General features: G+C 26.7%; 1 protein-coding gene across 1 annotated transcript in view; it reads right to left on the bottom strand.

Annotated features, from left to right (window-relative positions):
- Positions 1–22,563, bottom strand: part of LOC127279454 (pseudouridylate synthase RPUSD2-like) — a 223,618-nt gene that overhangs the window by 51,300 nt on the left and 149,755 nt on the right. The window contains exons 4-5 of the mRNA XM_051301807.1: positions 16,360–16,447; positions 2,761–2,983 (exon numbers count right to left, since the gene is read on the bottom strand). Of these exons, the coding sequence (XP_051157764.1) occupies positions 2,761–2,983; positions 16,360–16,447 (311 nt within the window). The remainder of the gene's footprint in view (positions 1–2,760; positions 2,984–16,359; positions 16,448–22,563) is intronic.

Here is a 22,563-nt window from a genome sequence, read left to right as displayed (position 1 = left end):
TTTAACCACTTGAGCGTCATGGCGTTCCAACTGGCGTCGTGCGTGGCAGTGACAGAAGCGTCAAAAATGCATAAATGGCGTTCCTACTTGAATTGAATTTGTAAAGTCTGTAGACATAATTAACTAACTATAACTTACTTTTTATATTTTTTGAGATTAAGCAAGACGTATGTAACACAAAAAAATTATTTTTTTAAACATTCGAACAGTTTTTTCGAAATTTAAAGTCGACAATTTTTGGTACTTTTTTGCGAATGGCGTTCTAACATTTACTCAATAAAATTATATTTCTGCTTCCAAAAACTGTGCAAACCACCCAAATCTTGTTACTCGGGGATTTTCGGGATCGCTAAACACGAATTTGATGCCAAATTGACAATTTGACAGTTGACAGCTGTCAATTCAGTTGCCAACTTCTATAAAAAACAATTATTTTTTATGAAAATAACTGTATAAGGGTTTTCGGGGTCGCTGATTACGAATATGATATCAAATTGACAATTTGACAGTTGACAGCTGTCAATTCAACTGTCAACTTCTATAAAAGACAATTATTTTTTATGAAAATAACTGTATAAAGTTTTTTGGGGTCGCTGATTACGAACATGAGATAAAATTGACAATTTGACAGTTGACAGCTGTCAATTCAACTGTCAACTTCTATAAAAAACAATTATTTTTTATGAAAATGACTGTATAAAGGTTTTCGGGGTCGCTTATTAGGAATATGAGATCAAATTGACAATTCAACAGCTGTCAAATCAACTGTCAAATTTATAAAAAGTGATTAATTTTAATGAAAATAATAGTATAAGGGTTTTCGAGGTCGCTGAAAACGAATATGTGGTCAACTGTCAAATTGTCAATTAGACCTCATATTCATACCTTATACAGTCATTTTCATAAAAAATAATTGTTTTTTATAGAAGTTGACAGTTGAATTGACAGCTGTCAACTGTCAAATTGTCAATTTGATCTCATATTCGTAATCAGCGACCCCAAAAACATTTATACAGTTATTTTCATAAAAAAAATTGTCTTTTATAGAAGTTGACAGTTGAATTGACAGCTGTCAACTGTCAAATTGTCAATTTGATCTCATATTCGTAATCAGCGACCCCAAAAACCTTTATACAGTTATTTTCATAAAAAATAATTGTCTTTTATAGAAGGTGACAGTTGAATTGGCAGCTGTCAACTGTCAAATTGTCAATTTGATCTCATATTCGTAATCAGCGACCCCAAAAACCTTTATACAGTTATTTTCATAAAAAATAATTGTCTTTTATAGAAGGTGACAGTTGAATTGACAGCTGTCAACTGTCAAATTGTTAATTTGATCTCATATTCGTAATCAGCGACCCCGAAAACCCTTATACAGTTATTTTCATAAAAAATAATTGTTTTTTATAGAAGTTGACAACTGAGTTGACAGCTGTCAACTGTCAAATTGTCAATTTGGCATCAAATTCGTGTTCAGCGATCCCAAAAATCCCCGAGTAACAAGATTTGGGTGGTTTGCACAGTTTTTGGAAGCAGAAATATAATTTTATTGAGTAAATGTTAGAACGACATTCGCAAAAAAATACCAAAAGTTGTCGACTTTAAATTTCGAAAAAACTGTTTGAATGTTTAAAAAAATAATTTTTTTGTGTCACATACGTCTTGCTTAATCTCAAAAAATATAAAAAGTAAGTTATAGTTAGTTAATTATGTCTACAGACTTTACAAATTGAATTCAAGTAGGAACGCCATTTATGCATTTTTGACGCTTCTGTCACTGCCACGCACGACGCCAGTTGGAACGCCATGACGCTCAAGTGGTTAATTAGTTGTTATGGCTGCGCGCGACGTTTCTTATTTCAATGATACCAACATGATTCTGTGAACCATGTGAACTAAATATGGTAAACATAACCTCACATTTAAGAATTATATTGTTATTACTGACTGGAAAATAAGAAATGTCGCGCGCAGCCATAACAGTTGATTTAAATAAAACAAAAAACAATTTCTAAAATTTGGAGTTTTTCAAATTTCACCTTTAAGGAATTTAATTTCGTGTAGTCGTTCAAAAGTGGATTTTTTTCAATGTCTTGTATCTTTTAAATAAATAATTGTTTTTACTGAAAAAAAGTTTCTTTTGGATCTATATTCAACAAATATTATACAACAAAGTTTCATTTAAATTTGTGAGGTTACTTCAAAAAAGTGATAAAAGAAACTCTTGGAAAGGGACATATTTAAATAATCATTTTTAAAGAAAAGTTGAATGTTTACATCAATTATAATTTTAATTTAATTATAAACAAGCTACTGGAAATTTAGTAAATATTTATACTTGCAATATTTGGAATATTTAATTGCAAATTTTAGTGAAAATTGTGTAAAGATTTAAATGTCCCGATTAAATAAATGTTTAGTATGAAACTTTCCTGAATATTTTAATGAAATTTTCGCGCTAAACATTTATTCGAGTGGGACATTTAAATATTTTACATAACTTTTCAATAAACATTGCAAATAAATATTCCAAATATTGCAAGTAAATATTTACTAAATTTTCAGGAAAATTTCGATGCTGTGGGGGTAATGAAAAAAGTATTTCCGAATTAAATGCAAAAATTCAAATATGATATTTCAATGAAAAAAAAATAGTGTATAAATATAATATAGAATTGCGATGATTTTTGAAATAACCTACAAATGTTATATAAATGTATAGGATAAAAGAAAAAGAGATAAAGAAATTTGACTCACCTATGCACTACGTTCGCTAAAAGGTCATTGTGTCTTAATCTGTAGTCGACATCGACCTTTTGATAGTTGACAGTCAAGGTACCAGCTCGAATGCATCTCTCATATTCTTCAGCCGGATGTGCTCTGAATTCTCTCGCAAAAACCTCAAGGATTTTTTCGCCAACCCATCGACCCTTCGTGAATGTTGTAAACGTAAAATAATATGGATATACTTTCCGTAGACCTGCAAAAAAAAAAAAAAAAATTCCTCATTTATTTATTTTTGATAGTTTTCATTTTGCAATCAAATTTTTTAAATTAATATATATATATATATATACAGTCTGTGCAATTTTTCAATGGCATCTCTGATTCATTTGTCAGACTTTTAATATCGATTGCATCAATCATCAAATTGAAATTTTGGTGGTGGGTGCAAAGACAAACTGCATGTGTTCCAGAACTTCCCATAAGTATGCAATGCTTAGGCCGCAATTCTGCAAATTTACTAAAAGATACGGGAAAATCTGGGTATGTTTCAGTGTACGTTACGTACAATCCACTTAAATCCAACAGCAATAATCTTTTCTGCTTTAATTCACGTTTACCATCAACTTTGACTGATTTCACGTCTTTTATTCCTGGCATTATCCTACTATTAATATCACTTTCATAGAATTGAATAATTTTTTCGACTTTTTCTGCCGGTAATTTTTTTCCAGCTCTTGCTGTTGTTTCGGCTAAAACTCCTTTTGAAGCCTTTAACTGTTTACTTTTTCTAGCAAATTTTTTAGAGCAACCAAACTCCTCTGCAATTTTGTTAATACTCCAAGAATCTGGAAGAATAGTCAAAATACATAACCTTTGCGGATCAAATAAGTTTAAATTCGAAAATTTTTCTTTGAGACCATTGAGCATTTCTTCAAGTTCAATTTCTCGTTTCGATCTACCCTCTTTTGTAAAATCAGGATTTGAAGAAGTTGAAGAAGTCTCCATTGAATTTATCGTCTCATTTTCATCTTCTTCTATAACTTCATTCTCATTACTAGACGGAATCTTCAAGCTTCTACAATGACAACAAATTTTTGAACCTTCCGGAATATTCGGAAATTTAAGTCTCAAATTCTTTGATAAAACACGTAATCCCTTGCCTGTATGCCCATCCTGACCATAAGGATTACAACATCTATCAAAATGTGTATTTGATAAAACTTTTGGCATTTTAAACACAAAACTTAAAAAATATCTTAAACACTTCAAATAAACATATAAACACTTTAAATAAACAAGTCAAAAAATATAAAATCAGAAAATAAACTCAAAAAGAAATTAGTTTATTTATTACTTTTTAATCAAAATATATTCTTGTCAAAATTGATTAAACATACAACATGAATGTTTAGTTGTCAGGTTAAACAAATAACTGACAACTTGACAAATGAACATTCATTTTTTTCTTAATTTTTTTTATTTTGGATTTTTGCAATTCTACGTGTTTTATTAAAGAATCGGAAACTTAATTTTTGAAATATTCCAGAAGGTTAAAAAATTTGTAACGATTATAGATTTTTAAAAATTCCGTTTAGAAATAAGAATGAAGTTATAAAAGAGAATGAAAATAAGACCATAAATTCAATGGAAGCACTTCTACAACTTCGTGTTTTAATTCTGATGATTTAAAATGAAGAATGAAAGAAGAAATTAATTTTTAAGAAATGATAGATGGACTGAAATAAAAATTTTTGAATTTTAGGTTACATGATGCGCAGAGATTATAAATTTTAACTGTTGTTTCATAGTCTTGAAGTTTGAAAAAATTTGCTAAGAAATTTAGTTGTTCTAAATAATTCTATAGAAAAGCAAAGTAAATGAATGCTGCAAAAGGATTTTAGCAAAAATAATACTAAGATACGCCAATAATCAACGAATGCAACAGTATGAAATTGTATTGAATTTTATGAAAGCGACATTAATAGCAGAATAATGTCTTCTGTAAATACCAGTTAAAGTTGATGCAAATTGATTAAAATACTCAATTTCTTTTAAAGATTTTGTTGAAGAATTATGTCATAAGCTTGCGAAATTAAAATCATATTCATTATTACAAAGCAGCAAATTTAGTATATGAAAAATCGGAGAAGTAATATTTGTGACATTCAATTCTATATAAAAATATTCGCAAGAAACTTTACGAAAATTACAGAAAATTTCTCGGGAATCCATTTTTCCGATACCAATCCGGGATTTTCTAGGGAATTTTCCGAGAATCAATACCTTGAGAATATTCAGGTATATTATTAAGATTTCTCATTAGAAAGATATGACAGTGACAGTCCTGTGTAACACAGAAACCTTTTTTTAAAATTTTTCAAGTTTACGAAAATCTCATAAAATTAAAAAATATCGTCCGATATATTTTACACAGTTAGAATTATTGAAAATTGACCTTATATTTATGTAATCAGCTAACCTAAAAAGCAGTAACTAACATTTATCATGTAAATCAACTACTCTAAAACATTCATAGTAAAAATTTTCATTAAAAAAATTACATTTAAATAAAATGGTCCGCCATACTGGATCCATAATATTGAATTTTAAAATTCTGACTTCAGATTCGTATTTAGCGACCCCAAAAACCTACGAGTAACATGTTTCAAGCAAATCAAATCACTTTTTAAAAAATTTGTCAGCCATATTGGATACGCCATAGTGAATTTTGAAATTCTGACTTCAGATTCGTAATCAGCGACCCCAAAAACCCCCGAGTAACAAGTTTCAAGTATCTCCAAGCCTTTTTTAAAAATTCGTCCGCCATATTGGATTCGCCATATTGAATTTTGAAATTCTGACATCAGATTCGTAATCAGCGACCCCAAAAACCCCCGAGTAACAAGTTTCAAGCGAATTAAATTAATTTTTGAAAATTCGCCTGCCATATTTCAGCCGCCATTTTGAAATTTCAAAAAGTGCCATTCGGCATTTAAAAGTATTCCTTTTTAGCTAAATTTTAAGCCTATGCCCGATAATTTAAACATAAACCATTTTTGGAGAGCAGGGGGGTCCCGTTGACGAAGAATGCCTCATATATATAAAATTCCAATTGAATTATATTAAATTTATAAATATTTTTAAATTGTTAATTAATTCTTTTTTAAATCAATAAATTCCTTTTTTTTCGGAAAAAAATAAAATTGAAGGGAAAAAAATGCTTTTTTTCTCTCTCCAATAAGGAGATAAATAAATTGCATTTTGAAATTGAACAAATCGCGTTATTAGGTAAAGAAAATTATATAATATGCACGAGAGGATTTTAACAAAATGAGATAGGAAATCTTAATATCGTTTGGTGTATAAGTGGAAAATATATATTTTAGATAAAGTCACCTTGCTTAAATTTGCATATTATCCGATACACGCAATCTAGTGAAAAAAAAAAAAAAATGTGGTACAAAATTATATCGTAAATTAGACACAAGTAGATATAAAGTTTTTAGTAACACCTGAGAAAGGAACATTAATAATTGTCATTATATTTTCAAGAAAAGTGAAAAAAAAATGTGTAAATCTCCATTCCAAATGAGCCATTAGAGACAAATAATGTTGGAGAGGTTAATTCATTTATTTTTTTTTTGCGTTTTAAAGAAAGATCCGTAAAGCAAATGAGTATTATGTAATTATGCATTCGTTTCATGTCAAATGAATTAGTTCCTTACTTTTTACTTAAACTAAAATTCTAAAATGTAGAAAATTAAACTTCATGTATATTTTTCATTCAACTTTATATTTAAATAAGAATAACAAATTGCAAATTATTCTCCACTTTTTTAAAATCAATTTTTTTTCTTTCATTCAGGTATATAAAAGTATCAATGAAATTAATTAATTGAATAATATTAAATTAAATTGGATAATTATTAGTTGGGAAATTGAAATTCGATAGCAGAGATTATATATTGAAATTTTTATTTAATTTTTTATTTGTTAGATTCAAATTAATTTATACGGAAAAAAATCTTTATCTGTAACAGCGATATGTTTCTTTAATATAGCGAAAACTTTCTCTGTTTTAGTGAAACATATTCAGTTTAATATTGCATGAATTAAATTGAATGTAATTATATAAATTAACATATTTTTAGGGTTCCGTACTCGGTTCGGAACCCTATTAATATCGGTTTTTTTGAAATCGTGTACCCCCCCCCTAGCGGCCACATAAATTTATCTGGAGGGCTGAAAATTAGTACACATATGTATTTTCGCGTGTAGATTACAGGAAAATTATAGCGAACTTGATTGGAATTGATTAACATAGCGTTGTCAAGGAAAAACCATGAATTTTTACGAAAAATGCCTAAAAATGACTATGTACCCCCCCCCTAGCGGCCACATCTTTTGACATAAAGAGCTCAAATTTGACACACTTACGTATTTTTACGTGAAAATTACAGGAAAATTATAGCGAACTTGATTTGGATTAATTTACATAGCGTTGTCAAGGAAAAATCAAAAATTTCGAAAAAAATAATTTATTCTCCCTAGCGCACACAATATTCAACCCAGACAGATCATATTTAGTATACAAATGTATTTTTACGGGAAAAATACAGGGGAAAAAAAGCGGTCACGATTAGAGTTGATGATTAATTTTTTATCAAGTTTTTCAAGAAAAAATGACAATTTTAGGAAAAAAATGTATTTTTCCACCAAAAACGAACAAAATTTTATTTAAAGGAAATTAAATTTATATATTTTAACGTATTTTTATGTGTAGATTACAAAAAAAATATAGCGAGCATGATTGGAGTTGATTATTATAGCGTTGTCAAGGAAAAACCATGAATTTTTACGAAAAATACCTAAAAATGAGTATGTACCCCCCCCCTAGCGGCCACATCTTTTGACATAAAGAGCTCAAATTTGACACACTTACGTATTTTTACGTGAAAATTACAGGAAAATTATAGCGAACTTGATTTGGATTAATTTACATAGCGTTGTCAAGGAAAAATCAAAAATTTCAAAAAAAATGATTTATTCTCCCTAGCGCACACAATATTCAATCCAGACTGTTTATACTTGCTGTAAAACTCAATTTTTGCGTGAAAAATACAGGGAAAAAATGTAAGCGCGATTGGAGTTGATGATCAATTTTTATCAAATTTTTGAAGAAAAATGTATTTTTCCGCAAAAAACGAAAAAAGTTTTTTTACAGTGATTCAAATTTATATATTTTGACGTATTTTTACGTGTAGATTACAAAAAAAATATAGCGAGGATGATTGGAGTTGATTTTTCTGGAATTAATAAACAAATTTTATTTTTTAGATAACTTTCGATTTTTCCTTGACAAGCAGCTACTAGCCTTATATCAATATCTTAAGTTTTATCTCTTTTTGACTTAGAAAGATAAAATTTAATATTCAATATATTTTTAAAATGTAAATACAATAAATATATTGCGAGTTGAAATAAAATTATGTTTCTTATATTTTTTTAGTAAAATATTTTTTAAAAAATAAAATCGGACAAGTGCGAGTTACACTCGCACTGAAATCGAGGGTTCCGTACTCGAAGCGAACTTATTTGGTATAAAAACAAATGTTTAAAAAATATGTGTTGTATGACAACTAATATAAGTGATACGAAGAGGAACAATTTTCTTGAATTTTACAAAATTGTTCCTTTTTGTATCACTTATATTAGTTGTCATACAACACATATTTTTTAAACATTTGTTTTTATACCAAATAAGTTCGCTTCGAGTACGGAACCCTCGATTTCAGTGCGAGTGTAACTCGCACTTGTCCGATTTTTTTAAAAATATTAAAGTTTCGATTTGTCAATTTCTTTTTTGTGTTAATCAAGAAAACTGAATTTTATTTTGAATATTGGAAATAAACAATAGAGTGTTAGATGTTTGATATTGAAAAGTTACTTGTGAGTTACAATCTATTCAATGAAAAAGAGGGGCTCAGAATCAAGAATCGGAATATGGTTTGATATAGGAAAAAAAAAGGGGACGTGCTAAGAGTCGAGTGAGAGTAGGTGGAAGAAGTGTTTCCGATAGGTTTCTAGAAGCTTAAGGGAGACAATACGTCGACCTCGTTCTTGTCAGCTTTTCAGGGAAACTACGACGTTTTTCAGTAAGAAAAGAATTTCTTTCTAAGGTCCAGTAGATTTCCCCCTATCAGCATCCCATTCTTAAACAGAAGATTTTCTCTTCATTCTACTGGTACACACATATATGCTATTTAATTTTACTAATAATAAAAACACTTTATAATAACAATAAATAATAAAAAAATAAACGATTAAAAAACATTGTTCAATAAATATATTGATAATAAATATATAAATTGTAAAATTAATTAAAAAAAATTTCTGCTTAATTTTGTTTTGTGTTTTTCCTTTATTTTCTTGTCGCAAATAAACTCAATTACATATAATATTATAATGAATTTTCCGTGCATTAGAAAGAGAGGTAAATGCGTAAAATTTTTTTTTTAATTGGAAAAAAGTACAAATTAAAAAAAAAAATTGTCAGATTCTCTGGTAAAGTCCAATTTTACAGCTTTCAACGAAAGTGTAAAATAAATTTTATTTTCATTACTTAGTTCTTATATTAAATCTAAAAGCGTCCACCCGTGTCTAAAGCTTTCTACGTGGAAGGATTGTGAAAGAAGTTGCTATAGTAATGTCCTTATGAATGAAAGGTCAATAAATCTACAACACCAAAGTCTAGTTCTTGGATTTTATAGTCTGGAAAATACTTTATACAATATATAGACGAACTTGTGACTGCATTTTCATTGATTTTTAATCATTGAGTAGAATATATAGCCTATATAGGGTAAATTAGCGTAATATATTCACTTTTTAATTCGTGTATTGGAAAACACTTGTCCCGTGCATAATGAAAGAGAGAAAAAATAACAGAAAATAAAAATTGTTTTTTTTTTCATTTTTTCCCCTATTCAAATTATTCCTATACAAAAAAATGTTAGAGTTCTCTACTGGCACAATACTGGTACCAGTACCAGAATTTATTCTAAAAAAAAAATTCGAAAATTTAGAAACTCATTTTCACTATACTGTATGGTCTAAATTACAAACATTCTGTCTGACTAAAAATTATTTTTACCACTGATTATAAGATTACATTATAACTCGCTTTGTCTGACTAAAATCGGATTTCACTACTTAAATTACAATTTTCAATAGAGTTTGACCGAAAACTTTTACTTATTATCAAAATTACAAGCGTTTAATTTGAATGAAATTTTACTTTTACTTCTGATATTGATATATTTTTTAATTTAATTCATTTAATGAATTATTAATTAAATTAAAAATTAATAATAATTACAATGAAAACAAAATTTATTTGTTTCAAACAATCGGTTACATGACTATTATCAAATAAATATTTACTTGAACCAAATAATATTTGAATTAAATAAACTATATTTGAACCAATAATTTATGTATTTGAAACAAATTACCACTTAATTGAATAAAATAATAATTATTTGAATCAAATAAATTTTTTTCAGTGTGTATTATTTCTCAAACTGAACAAATTGAAACTCGTATATTATTGATATTAAAAGAAATTTTGTAATTGAGATTATTTGGATTTATTTGTGAAAACAGATGAAATTTAACATCAATTATATATATACATATATATAGAGAGAGGAAAATTTTCGGAAAGCAAACTTTATAGGATGGATAGCATCAAAAGTTTTCGTCTCTAATTATATAGATACGCAGTAAATATTAGAGGGTAACCCTCTATAATCTAAGCAAGACTGATAATTACGAAGGAGTTGCACGTAATATAGGAAAGAGCGTGGGTAGCTATTAGTAAAGTAATTGCTCCTGCCATTGAAGCATCTTTCACGATCAAAGCTATACTCTCAAAAGATTCTCTGCTTTAAGTCATTCTCTCTGTTTTACACTATTTTCTCGCCGCCTTAAGGATTAATCAATCACGCGCTATTTGAAAACTCAATAAGTCTACATTAAATTTAAAATAAATCCAATTATTTGATTGCTGCAAATAATAAAAACTTAATTATATAACATCGCAAATTATATTGTCTCCACTATATATAAAATTATTATTTCATTATTATGTAGTTCGTTAATTCGTAGGAAATGTAAAATCGACATTTAATTATTTAACTTGATGTTAATTTCATAGGTTATTAAATTAACCACAATTTCATTATTTGATATTAAATACAATATCTTCGATTAAAGACTACGTGATTTTATATATATCGTAAAATATTGTTTACTCGTCAATTTCTTGGTCTATTTTGATAAAAAAAAATGTGTTAATAACGTTTATAGGGATAAAGCCGTTTTTTACACATACACCACAAATTTATGTATGCACGTACACCAAAAACAATGGTAAATTTTATTTCGAAAAAATGGGTTTAGTATGTTGGTTTTTCTAATTTGTGAACATTCGTGCGAATAGTCTGAAACTGAACTGCGCTGCTGGTCCATCAGTCGATGGATTGTAAACGCAAAAGAATATGGGCAATGGAACATGTTGTTTTACGATGTGAACAACAACCCACCTATATAGTGCTGCGCGCTCATAAAAGAAGAGTATTCTCTAAAGGTTTATTTTTCTACTTCTATATAATATCAGAATAAAAAGATTCTTATTCCCATTATGGGGCAATTGAAATTAAAAATGTAGTGCCGAAATTTTCAATTTAGAATATAACTTTTTTTTAAATAAAATTGTAAAAGCAAGTGAATTTAAATTTATTTTTTTCGCCATTGACATGAAAAAGTGTCTTTTTTGTGCCTGTTTTGGGCAGATAAAGTAGCACTTTTTAAGGCAGTTTGGGCCAACTGCCTAAAAAAGACTTTTTTAGGCAGAAAACTGCCCTATAAAGTCTTTTTTAGGCAGTTGTTAATTTTTGCATAATTTTTGTAATAATATATAATATATATAATATATATATCTTTAAAATTGTTTCACTTTTTCATAACAATGGCGAAAAAAATAGCGTATGTGGCTCGCACGTAGTAATTTTTAGGTTCGGATGATTTCAATACTCGGTGTCTGTGCGACTTCGGTTCGACTTGGCTCGCCTTCGTTTCACTAACGACAGCTCGTACTGAAAATTACATCCTCACCTAAAAAGTACTACTTTACGTGCTTGCCACATAATATACTATTCATTTAAATTTTATTTTAAAAGTATAAATGTATAAAGTTGAAACTTAAACAAATTTCTTTTTATCAATTTTACAAAAGAAATACATGCAAAGTTTTCAAGTACATAATTAACTTAACCACATTTATGAAATGTTTACAACTACGCTCTTTATAGTATAAAATATTCAAATTTTTTTTACGAAATCATAGGGGAATTTCATTTATTTATTTATCTATATAAAGGGGCAATAAAAACGCATTGTTTTTGTTAAATAAAATAAAGAAATTTAACTTCGAAAACTCTTTTTTACCGTTTTTTTAATATTTTAATATTTTTCTTTTTAGAAAAAGAGTGTATGCACTGAAAAAAAATTTATTTGATTCAAATAATCGGTTACTTGTCTATTATCAAGTAAATATTTACTTGAATTAAATAAATTGTATTTGTACCAATAATTTTAATAATATGTAGTCAACTAATCGATTATTTTGAAAAAAATAAATTTTTTTTCATTGTGGTATATCTTTAAAACAAGATTTTATTTCTTCCGTAAAATAAGGAGACGAAAGAATAGATTTTCAAAATCATTAGTTAAAATTTTCATTTTATAGAATTTCATTTCATATATAATTTTTCTTTAACCGAATTTTATTTTGTTCGAATAATTATATATTTTGCAGAATTTTCATTAATCCGATATTACAGAATTTTTTCAAGTTTGAGTTTAAATTAAAACCCAATACTATTGAGATTAACTTAATTTTAGGCCTGTATTATTAAAATAAAATTTCCCTAATAAGAAATCCATAATTTAAATTGAATTAAATGACAAAAAAAAAATTGATATGTAATTCGCAAGGTTTTTTTTGGCACTCAGCCGTATATCGAATTCTCGAAATCCACGTTTCAAACAACTGTTGCTTCCTAGAATTTGGCACAGACTCTCCTCTTAAATTACCTTAAAGTGCTAAGAGATCTTTATCGACATTCAAAGAGATAGCTATAAAAGAATTATGGTAAAATAAAGTTCTAGTTTTTTGTCAAAACAAAATTCAACAAAAGACTCTTTTAAATAAAGTATATATATATAAATTACACAATAAAAGTTTCTTCATTCTTTCAACTGAATTTTAATTTTTAAATTTACATAAACCATAATATAATATTCAAAGTTAATTTATTTCAATTCAACTTTTATTATTGTTAATATTAACATAATTTAACTTAATAATTCAAAAATCTACACTCCCCTACAATGGAAAAACATACGTTAGTGACACGTATTTACATACCACATAACGTATGTTTCTCCGTTGTAGGGCAGTACACCAAACTTTTTCTCTTTAATTTTTAAAAGCAAAATTGTAATTACTATTTACAATAAATACAAATTTATAATAATTGATTTGATAATAATTTAATAACTTTAGAATTTTGTAACTTATAATTGGAACGCAATTAATAAAATATAATATAGGTAACATTTTTTCGTTCAATGTTTCGTACGCGATGAAGTAAAAAATCGTAATATTGATTAAATGGCAAACATGTAATATAGGATTTTGTAGAATTAATTAACAAGTGAAAAGGCTTTATTTAAAGGAAATAAAAATGGTAAAAGCTCCAATACTAAGATTGGCTCCATAAATTGCATTCGCAGAGACGCAGCAATAAATTATTTTTTCCCTTCGATAAGACCCATAAATTTATTTATTGTTTTTTTTTCAAGCTTAGCAAAATAAAAGTTTCATCTATTAGTTTAATATTTAAATAGATTTATACACGGCAAATGGGAAAAGAAAGGAAAAAACCCCACTTTCGCATGATTGATAAATGGGAATTATTTAACGTTTAAAATTTTTCTATCATTCTTTATTTGTTTATCCTTCAAATTTATTTATTTATCATTCAAATATTTCAATGCTTATATGTATTTAAATTTAGCTATTTATGCAAAATTCTAAATATATGAATATTGACAAAATAATTAAAAAATAATTAATTTCTCACTTAAAAATTCAGTTAAATAAAATTTCTATATACTAAATGACAATTCTATTAAAATAAAAATTAGGTAGAATAGAAATTTTATTGAATAAAAGTTTTGTAAAAATACTAATTTTGTAGAAATTCAGTTAATGAACATACGTAAATATTCATAGAAATTCGATATAAAAGAACAATTATGTTAGATAACAATTATTTTTTTATGAAAATTTTGCAAGACAAAAATTCTGTTAAATGGAAATTGTATTATTTGAAAATTCAGTGTTTTAGAAAATCTGCTTTATAAAAAGTTCAGATAAATAGAAATTCTATTAATTCAGAATTTAGTTAAGAAATTCTTTGATATAAAACTTTGGCTCATTATAAAATCAACTTTATAAAATTCTGCTAAATAAAAATTCGATAATTTTTAATATTCAATACCACAAGAATTCCGATAGGTCTAATTGCGTCTTAAATTTATTTATTTCAAGGTGAAAAAAAATGTTTTTTTCGAGTATTATAAATTATTTTCTCTTCTAAAAAAAATAATGATAAAAAGAAAAATAGCAAAGGTGAAGTTTTACTATATATATAAAATATACTGTGTGACATTCATTAGATTTTGCCTATTTGAGAAGAAGCGTCTCTGAGAGTTAGGAAGACAGTGACAATAGGCTTTAATGGGGGGCGTGCTAGAAACGGTATTTTATGGTAGATATACACATAAAAAAAGTATAATACATATATAAAACCCTTTTCCACCAACTCTATATATATATGTATATATATACACACACAAAAAGGATAGAAGCTATTCGTTGTGACTTCCAACATTGCTCGTGGCTACACGACCGAATTACGGAGGCCCAGAATTTCTAGGCCGATAACACACGGAGCTTCTTGACTTGGGGCTCAAGAGATAGCATCGAATCTAGATTTGAATCACGTAGCCCTGTTTTATCCTGGAGTTAGTGGAAGACAAGCTGCCTACCACGCATGATTCTCCCTTTTCTACCCTTTCTCACCTTTATATCCAGACTCGGATTCACTCAAGAAACATCCTTAAATCCGCATTTTAAAAATGGAAAATTCATGAAAAATATAGTAACAAAAAAAAAAAATCTTTTTTCCCCTCAATATACACTAACAGAAATCCATTATCTTCTTTTAAAATAAAAAAAATAAATAAATAAAAAATATCCTATTACAATGAAACTAATAAATTTATTTTTAAAAAATTGTTTTCATTTCTTTTTAATATTAAAAGAAAAATGAAATTTTTAGTACACTTAATTGAAATAAAAAAATCTATTATAAAGAATTTATAAAAAAAAACTGTTATTAATCCTTTCCATGTCAGCGACCCAACGTTGGGACCACATCATGGATTTTTTCTCAAACACGAAAAGGGTTAAAAGAAAAACGAAATATTTAGTATATACTTTTAGGGCTTTTAGGTAGAAGCTGTTTTGAAAATAAAAAATAATTTTTTTTTAAATAATTGGACGGACAATTAAAACAAAAGTTAGTCCAATTTCGTATTTTTAATAAAAAAAAAAAATTTAATTAAAACATTTTTTTTTAGTAAAAGTGTGAGGAATTTGATTTTTAACACTTTGAATCATTAAAAGTTGCATTTGGATGAAGATTAAAAATTTCTCACAATAAACGATTTTAGATTATGTTACCTAAATTTTTTCCTCCTATTTGTATTTTTTATATTTAAATTCAAGTTTTAATAATTAAAAATGTTTAAAAAATTAAAATGTTTACACATGCACTGAAACACTTCTAAAATTTAAATTGTTTTTTTTTCTATTTTAAGATACGAAAATATTCGAGTTGGAATAATTTTTATTTCGATTGCTTGATTCTTCCTTATCTGTGAATTTTAAAATTACTTGACAAAAATTATGTAAACGATATTATTATTATTTAAATTGAAATTTTTAAAAAAATTTTATTCAATTAAAATTATTAAACAATTAAATAAAACTTTTATATCTCTCCATAAGTTAAAATTAATTGATTTGGAGATGGATATTTTTATATATATATAAAAAAATGCTTTCGGCCCTGATATAAGAAACTGGGATTTGGTGAGTTAACATTTTCAACGAAATTATCGGATATAAGCAGAGAAAATGTAAGATAAAAAAATATTCGAGTGTGAAACTGTCAACAACTTTCCTTAGATTTTTTTTTATCGAAAGGTTAAGGGTGAGTTACTTTATATTATATCCCAAACGTTTAAAGTAACACCTTTCGTGTATATATAATAAAAGTTTTATATTTTTTTTCATATGTGAAATGTCTTATTGGATTTTTAAAATAGTACACTATTTTTATAAAAAAAAAATAAATAATCGAAAAAAAATATATTATATATGAAATTTCCAGTTCGCCATAGGTGTAGAGGAGAAAAAATTGCGGCACTCACCATTTTCCACGTAATAACTCGTCTCGTTGTAACGTTCATCTGTGAAGCCTGGCCTTTTCGCCTTAAGCGCTTTGGTTTCCAATTTCGCCTGAAATCAAAAGTGCTGATGAATAGATGAATGGAATGATTGTTTTTCAATTATTGTTTTTATTTTCTTATGGCTTAAAAACAAACGATTCTCAATAGAAAAATTGAGTGCTTCGAATTTACATTGGAATGCATTTGAAATATATTGTATTTGAGTAAATTAAATAAAACCGGAAACTGTAAATATATAAGTTAATAAATAAATAAATAATGAAATAAATTAGGTAAACATTTTTTATATTGAATTATATAATTGTAATTTAAACTTTTTCTATATGAAATTATTTTAATTTAAAAATTATGTGTCGAGATAATTTTCCATTTTCCATTATAATAACAATTGAGAAAATAAAATTATGTTAAACTCTCAACACCTTTGACCTCTTCGGACGAGAAGACGAAATATAATTGTAAAATCAAACGAACTTACCTAAGTGAAGTTCGATTTCAATTATATGAGTTTTCTCGTCCGTAGAGGTCAAATCGCTCCCTATATGTATATCCTAACCCTTAAAGAAAGCTCTCAGTTGCGAGTTTTTTCAAAGCTCTAAAATAATGAGAAACCAGGAAACCGGAAGCCAGCAGTATGTACTACCGCGCCACCTAAGTACGAAAAATCAAACAAAAAACCGAGAAACTTTAAAAATCTGTGTAATGGACAGAGCAACTAACGTTATCACACCTTTGACCTAGAGGACGAGAAGACGAAATATAATTGAAATCGAACTTCACTTCGGTAAGTTCGTTTGATTTATTACAATTTTTGTTTAATGTCTAGAATAAAATTTAAATTGATTAACTTCATTATTGATATTCAAAATTGAATCTGTATTAGATTAAAATTTGTATTATTTTCAGTTTTTTTTTTAAATTTTTAATGAGAAAAAATCCCATTAAAATTTCACCAGGAATATAAGTATAATTTTTATATACGAATCAAACTCAAAAGGATTTTTAACTTTTTATTTTACTCTATAGAAGATATTTGAAAATGAAAAAGTTAATTTATCACTGTAGGATTAAAACCACGATTTTAATATTCAGGCGAATAATTTTCTAATAATTTATGTTATGATTTTTTAAAAATAATCCTCTAGATGATTTTCACTGGAATGATCAAATAAAATAATTTTAATAACTTTGTTTATAAAAATGAAATGAATTTAAATTTAAATTAAAAATTTTTTTGAAATTAAACAGACTTCTCTTTGATTCATATATAATTATAGAAAACTCAAGTAATTGATGCAAACATAACTTTTGTACATCGAGGAGATAATTCTTTTTAAACAAATGTAGTGAATGAAAAGAAGTTTTTAAAAAATATATTTCTCTCCAGAGTCTAATAACTTTTCATTGGTTTTAAATAAAAAAAATGTATTTAACATGAATAAAATTCTATTTAGCGCAAATAAAATTTTTATTTAACTTAAATAAAATTTATTTTAAAAAGAAGATAAAATATTTATTTCGCTCTGCGACAAATATATTTTTTCTCTCTGTGTGTATAGATGTCATACAAACTTTAATAATCTTTTTGTCGAATCTTGAAAAATCTCTCTCTAGATTTATTATTATTTTTATTATTTATCTAGATTCTCCAAAAAAAAAACAATTTCATTCAGTTGACTGACAATAATTGTATTACGTATTGTACTTAAATAAAAATTAATAAGTCGTAAGAAACTCTTGGAGTTAGTTTATAATTTTGTTTCACTCAACTGTGAATAAAATTGAATAGCGCGGTTCAAGAAAAGTTTTGACGTCTCCTTAATTGTACCATTTAATGGAACATCCTTTTATTTTAAGAAAGAAAGAGAGATTAAGTGGGATGCAGACATTTTTTTCCGCACTTAGAGAAAAAGAAAATTTGATCAAAGTAAAAGGGTGTAAAAAAGGGTATAATAGAGAAACTTTATTTGAAATCTTTTTCTTTTAGCGTTGGTGGTGCGACAGCCGTTGTATGTGTTGCACTTATACTGGACGCTTTGTCACAGCAACATAATTGGAATCACTGGACCGTTGGCGTTGGTCGTTTCGACTAATTATCATCGTGTTAATTAAAACGTACTGGTCGGTACGAGCATTTGGATCCATTATCATATAATACACCTGGTCCTGGGTCATATTCCCGCAACCCTCTCTAAAATCTTCTCGGCGTTGAATGATGACAATTAAAATACATTACAAAAAAAAAAAAAATAGGAAATTTCCCATAAGGATTATTTTAGCTCGTTTCCAACACATTTTCATGATATTTTATAATAAAAAAAAATCTTCTAATAAATATTCATTAAATTTCTTTAAATTTTTTTTAATAAATATATTAATCAAAATTTTTAACTAAAAACTAATTTTGATGAATTTTACATTTTAAAATACAATTTTAATAAATATGACTCATTTGACGGTTGAATTTTGGTTTTAATTTTATGTGGAAAATATATATATCAATAATTACACGCGTATTTCCCTCTGTTCTTGGCAATTACAACATTGTTGTTACATCAATGAGAAATAATTTCTCGATATATAATCCGCATATAAAAGTCTCCCTTTGTATATAATATATATATATATCGCAACAAATTAATGATTCAGTGATAATTACATTCACCATTAACCAATGGACGATTTTCTCTGAACTCAATTATATAAATCAAAGTAACATTTATAGTTGAATATATAATGTGATTTTAGGATTTGTAAAATATAATCAACGCAGAATATACAGAAATTTATGTGTTGAATACCTTTTATAATTGCTGACGGAATTTCGAAAAAAAATTTATTAAACTAAAAAAATCGGACAAGTGCGAGTTACACTCGCACTGAAATTGAGGGTTCCGTACTCGAAGCGAACTTATTTGGTATAAAAACAAATGTTTAAAAAATATGTGTTGTGTATTAAATAATATATGTGATACAAAAATGAACAATTTAAAAAAAAAAATTTAAGAAAATTGTTCCTCCTTTGGTATAAAAACAAAAAAAAAATTTTAAATTTGTTTTGTATTTCAAATAATATAAGTGATACGAAGAGGAACAATTTTCTTAAATTTTACAAAATTGTTCCTTTTTGTATCACTTATATTATTTGAAATACAAAACAAATTTAAAATTTTTTTTTGTTTTTATACCAAAGGGGAACAATTTTCTTAAATTTTTTTTTAAAAATTGTTCATTTTTGTATCACATATATTATTTAATACACAACACATATTTTTTAAACATTTGTTTTTATACCAAATAAGTTCGCTTCGAGTACGGAACCCTCGATTTCAGTGCGAGTGTAACTCGCACTTGTCCGATTTTTTTAGTTTTTTGCGGAAAAATACATTTTTTTATTAAATTTATCATTTTTCTTCAAAAATTTAATAAAAATTGATCATCAACTCCAATCGCGCTTATATTTTTTCCCTGTATTTTTCACGCAAAAATACAGTTTTACAGCAAATGTGAACAATTTGGGTAGAATATTGTGTGCGCTAGGGAGAATAAATCATTTTTTTTCGAAATTTTTGATTTTTCCTTGACAACGCTATGTAAATTGATCGGAATCAAGTTCGCTATATTTTTCCTGTAATTTTCACGTAAAAATACGTAAGTGTACCAAATTTGAGCTCTTTATGTCAAAAGATGTGGCCGCTAGGGGGGGGGTACATAGTCATTTAGTCACCCTAAAAAGAATCAAGTGTTCGAAATAAATCATTAAAATTTTTCTTTCCATTTTATTAATGATAAGTAATTAAATAAATATAAATTAATTATAAAATATAAAGAACAGTTTCTTAAAAAAAGAAAGAAAAAAAGCATCTTAAAAGTTTATAACAGATCAGGAAAATCAATTTAAAAAAATAAAAAAAGAAAAAAAAATTTTTTTTTTACATTCAAAAAAAATTTTTGTTGGAAATAACCAAAAATTTAATTGGATTAAATAAATATTTATTGGAATCAAAAAAAAAAAAAATTTTTTTAATGAAAGTATATTATTTCACGAAAGAAAAATAAAAGATTTCTCCTCAAACTTGAAAATTACTTTTTAATAATCTTTTCCAATAAAAATATTTTAACGACGAAATAAAATAATTTTCTCTCCTTATTTCTTAAAGTGTTGAATATAATCGAAATCCTGGTAAAATTCTCCGCGCGCGCACACACATACACAGATATCAGCGAAAGTAGAAATATACGGAGTTTATTCCGACAAGTGCATTAATCTTAGTTCCAGAACGATGAACTAAATTGTAAAAGGAAAGAGCAAACGCGGACATAATCGTTTATCAATGAATAAGAGGCGTTGGAGTGCGAGAGAAAAGAGCTCCATTGTCAAGAGCATAATTAGTCGTTATTCCTTCTGGGACTTTCTATTGTTGTATTGCATCTGACATTCTCGACAGAGAAGAAATAAATTAACAAACAATCTATTCGATTGCTTTTTTCTTTTTTTTCTTTGCACACTCGTATTTCGGTGGTTGACAAAAAAAAAAAAAAAAGTTGCCCTGTAATTTTTTTTTTAAACGTCGACCTCGACTATCGACCAAACGATGAAAAGCGTCTATATATGTGCCATTCCAGGAGTTTTTTAGCACTTTTCGGAGTAACCTTTCCAAATTAAATGAAACATTTTTTTAATAATATTTATTAATATAAAGGTCCAAAAAAATCACTTTTTAAGTAAAAGCAATTGTTTATTTAAAAAATACAACAATAAATAATGCAAAAAATTCACTTTTTTCCTGCAACTCCAAATAAATTGGTTTAAAGATCAAAATTTTCCTTATTTTTCAAGCTTTAATACCGCACAAGAAACATAGAGTCCGAGAAAATATTCAACTCACAATTTTTTAAACAATGTTTGTTTACTTTTTTGTATTTTATTTACTGTGAAACGTCTGCTAAAGCTGCGCGCGACGTTTGGAAGTTGTCGCTTTCCTTATTGAGCAGAAGCTCATTACACTAGCGTAGTAAAAAACATGTTGTGTGAAAAGTGAGGTTTTTCATCCTTCAAAAATGTTTTTTATGATTTTTTACTGCAAAGTAGATAATTAAAAACCATTCAATGTGATAACCAGAAATTTTTACGTTTCGTTTAATGACAACATAACCTCACTTTTCGCACAACATGCTTTCTACTACGCTAGTGTAATGAGCTTCTGCTCAATAAGGAAAGCGACAACTTCCAAACGTCGCGCGCAGCTTTAGCAGACGTTTCACAGTAAATAAAATACAAAAAAGTAAACAAACATTGTTTAAAAAATTGTGAGTTGAATATTTTCTCGGACTCTATGTTTCTTGTGCGGTATTAAAGCTTGAAAAATAAGGAAAATTTTGATCTTTAAACCAATTTATTTGGAGTTGCAGGAAAAAAGTGAATTTTTTGCATTATTTATTGTTGTATTTTTTAAATAAACAATTGTTTTTACTTAAAAAGTGATTTTTTTGGACCTTTATATTAATAAATATTATTAAAAAAATGTTTCACTTAATTTGGAAAGGTTACTCCGAAAAGTGCTAAAAAACTCCTGGAATGGCACATATATTTCTATTCTATAGAAAGTTTTCTTTTACTAAAAAAATTTTTTCAACCCTATAAACTTCATTTTTTCGTGAATTTTTCAAATTAATATATGACAATATTTTAAATATTTCAAATTTATTACTGCTTTTTGTAGAATCAAATGTAAAAATGTCAAATTTTTCAATTATAATAAGTGGTGAAGTTTATCTGAGACATAAAAAGATTTAATCAGTTTTGATATGATTTTTAACAGTAATTAAAAATTTTTTAAATTTGAAATTTAATTTTTAACTATTAAAAAAATTACAATCATATTTTTTACACAAATATTTAAAATTGCACATATTTTATGCTTAAAGGAAAACTCATAGGAAAAAATTCTGTGTTTTTTTTTTTATTTTTATATACTCATAAGAATGTTCAACTGAAATAAAATTTGTAAAAAGATCTATTTAATTAGATAAAGAGATTATATAGGAAAAAGTGTATCAAAGCTTTTAAACGAATCGTGTTGCTGATGAAAAGCTTCTTTTAAAAGCGCCAGGCTAATCTTAATATTTAAGTTGCACAACTAGTGTTAATTTAGTTTTTTTTCT

This window comes from Leptopilina boulardi, unplaced genomic scaffold, assembly GCF_019393585.1.
Source record: "Leptopilina boulardi isolate dan_hultmark-lab unplaced genomic scaffold, ZJU_Lbou_2.1 LbouV2_216, whole genome shotgun sequence".
In the NCBI taxonomy this organism is placed as follows: Eukaryota; Metazoa; Arthropoda; class Insecta; order Hymenoptera; family Figitidae; genus Leptopilina; species Leptopilina boulardi.
The sequence above is the reverse complement of the archived record's forward strand: the minus strand, read 5'-3'. Positions and strand labels throughout refer to the sequence as shown.